The 2,648-nt window shown below is 36.7% G+C and overlaps 1 protein-coding gene across 1 annotated transcript; it reads left to right on the top strand.

The window, feature by feature from the left end:
* Positions 1 to 213: 213 nt before the first annotated feature.
* On the top strand, positions 214 to 1,640 carry LOC107589773 (ornithine decarboxylase 1-like). The gene is made up of 5 exons (XM_016278303.1): positions 214 to 285; positions 620 to 836; positions 923 to 1,006; positions 1,096 to 1,258; positions 1,513 to 1,640. The coding sequence occupies exons 1-5, from the start codon at positions 224 to 226 to the stop codon at positions 1,638 to 1,640; spliced, it is 654 nt and encodes a 217-aa protein (XP_016133789.1). The 5' UTR covers positions 214 to 223.
* Positions 1,641 to 2,648: the final 1,008 nt, after the last annotated feature.

Below are 2,648 nucleotides of genomic sequence, written 5' to 3'. Positions count from 1 at the left end.
TAACCATTTAAAGCATACATTTGATACAGGCTTACAAAAAAAAACTGTTACTGGCACAAGAAACTTAAAAAAAAAAAAAAAAATCTGGATGACTGGGTAAAATGAGAGCTTAAAAATCATATTTTAAGTTTATGTGAGTGCTTATTATTATTTAGTTGGCGAAAAAAGCACTTGTTACTTGTAATAAAACAGAAATATAAAGTATATATATAATGGAGTGCAGATGATGACGTTTGACAGTGAAGTGGAGCTCATGAAGGTGGCACGATGCCATGACAATGCCAAGTGAGTAACTTCACTAGAAAACCAGCTCTCACTTCATATAGTGGTCTACTCGTATGGATGTTTTTGATGGTCGAGAACAGGGTGGCCGATGACCGATATAAAGCAGATTATATGTGATATCTGACCATTTAAATTGGCTTTAGTCAATAAAACGAGTATAATAATTACTGCAATTATTTGTTTTGGCGCATTTTGCTAGAATAACTATTTGAAAATGCATCAGTTTTAAAAAACATTGCTTAAAAGTGTAAACCATATATAAACAAAATATGATTTTGTGCATTGTGGTGATTTTTTTTTTCCTGTCAATGAAACACATTTTCTTTGGCTGTAGACTGGTTCTCCGTATCGCCACTGACGACTCCAAGGCCGTGTGCAGGTTAAGTGTGAAGTTTGGCGCCACGTTAAAGTGCAGTCGGCTGTTGCTGGAGAGGGCGAAGGAGCTCGGACTGGACGTGATTGGAGTCAGTTTCCATGTGGGCAGCGGTTGCACTGATCCGGAGACGTACAGCCAGGCAATCTCAGATGCGCGCTATGTTTTTGACATGGGGGTGAGTGGCCTTATACTGTAAAAATTCAAAATGCATTAATTTATTCAATAGAATATACTTAACCTGAAAAATGCGTTGTCCACCAGGCGGAGCTGGGATATAACATGACCCTGCTTGATATTGGTGGAGGCTTTCCAGGCTCGGAAAACACCAAACTGAAATTTGAAGAGGTATTTATTTTTAATCACCATCTTAACTTCAAGTGACCAAAGATGTTTAGGTTATACCAAACTTAACTTGTGGGGTTTTTGCTTGACAGATCGCTGCTGTGATTAACCCTGCACTAGATAAATATTTCCCTGTTGACTGCGGCGTGAGGATCATTGCTGAACCTGGCCGCTATTATATAGCGTCTGCTTACACGCTGGCTGTCAGCATCATTGCCAAAAAGGTCATCATGAAGGAGCAATCGTCCTCAGACGGTAAAAGCAAACATTCAAAACCATGTTTGTTTCTAATGTGCTTTTTAAAATGTTCATTCTCAAACTTTAAATCAAAGGACTATATTCAGTAACTAGACAAATATTCAGTAATATTATCAATTTAACGGCAATGAATAACACCGTTATTGTCCCGTTTACACCTGAGGTGCTGCTTTGAAGCCATCTGTAGTGTGTAAAGCATTACATAAAAATCTGATTTAACTAACTTAATTTTTTATTTATTTTTTTTCCAGAAGAAGAGGATTGGGCCAATGACAGAACCCTGATGTACTACGTGAACGATGGTGTTTATGGTTCCTTCAACTGCATTCTGTATGACCATGCGCATGTCCTGCCAACTCTGCACAAGGTACGGAAATGAGTCCATCAGATTCCTGCATGACGTTGATTTCATGCAAATTGAATGTCAAACATACTGGCTTACATATACATTAAACCAATTTCAATTACCACTGGATGAAATTGCCGTCCAAACTGAATTTATAATGTTACAGCATCTTGATCAAGTCTTGAATAATATTTGACTTCAAATTGATATCAAGGTGCCTGTTAATGTGGCTCAAAGGGAAAGTTTTATTTAAATCTGTACAGGCCCATACTTAAGAAAAGACCCCGTTTATAGCGTTGCGTTGGAAACGCATGTACATACCCTAATAAAAATAATTCTTAAAATAAAATGTATTTATTTTAAATTTGAATGTTACAAAGTCGACAGGGTTTATGAGTCTAACATAAAGACGAAATAATGATGCAAACATCTTTCCAATAATAGGCCTATTTGTTGTCTTACCTATAGTTTTGCTGCAAATCATAGGAAAAAATATAAAACACAAAATAATGGATTATTTCTCAATGTATTAAATCTTGATCAAAAGCATTTAATGTTTTGGCTTTTTCAAAATTTGTTTTTTTTTTTCTTCTGCAAAAATCAGAACATGCGCTAACACATTATTCAGTTGCCTTAAAGATCACGTAAGGAATTTGGACATTTTCTGAAATTTGGCTGATTTGACATTCGACAGCTGATCCTGCAGGCAATAAAGAAAAGTGACGGTCCCACTGATCTATATAATGACTATTCTCTATTATAGATCAGTGCTTGCTCCTTAAATTATTTGCATAAGTTGTTAAACCTCGACAGCGCTAAGCAGCTTCTGGTAACATTCTTGTTGATGACGACAGTATTTTGCAAACTCTCGGAAGACCCAGAGAACAGGGGCCTCTGAAAAACTTTACTGAGTCTGAAATTGAGGTCCTGCTGGTGGAGGTAGAGGTACGTGCGGGGACGCTTTTTATTTCATAATGTGTAATTATTCTGTGGACAAACTGTGTGTACTTATCAAAATTACTACTTCTAGAAACAACAGAA

The sequence above is a fragment of the Sinocyclocheilus grahami genome, unplaced genomic scaffold (genome assembly GCF_001515645.1).
Source record: "Sinocyclocheilus grahami isolate Dianchi unplaced genomic scaffold, SAMN03320097.WGS_v1.1 scaffold120.1, whole genome shotgun sequence".
NCBI classification, from domain to species: domain Eukaryota; kingdom Metazoa; phylum Chordata; class Actinopteri; order Cypriniformes; family Cyprinidae; genus Sinocyclocheilus; species Sinocyclocheilus grahami.
The sequence above is the reverse complement of the archived record's forward strand: the minus strand, read 5'-3'. Positions and strand labels throughout refer to the sequence as shown.

Excerpts from the sequence above, each read along its gene's own strand:
- LOC107589773 (XM_016278303.1), top strand. The coding sequence starts at position 224 with ATGATGACGTTTGACAGTGAAGTGGAGCTCATGAAGGTGGCACGATGC. Across the intron at positions 286-619 it reads CGATGCCATGACAATGCCAA|ACTGGTTCTCCGTATCGCCA; the intron begins GTGAGTAACTTC and ends CTTTGGCTGTAG. Across the intron at positions 1,259-1,512 it reads GGAGCAATCGTCCTCAGACG|AAGAAGAGGATTGGGCCAAT; the intron begins GTAAAAGCAAAC and ends TTTTTTTTCCAG.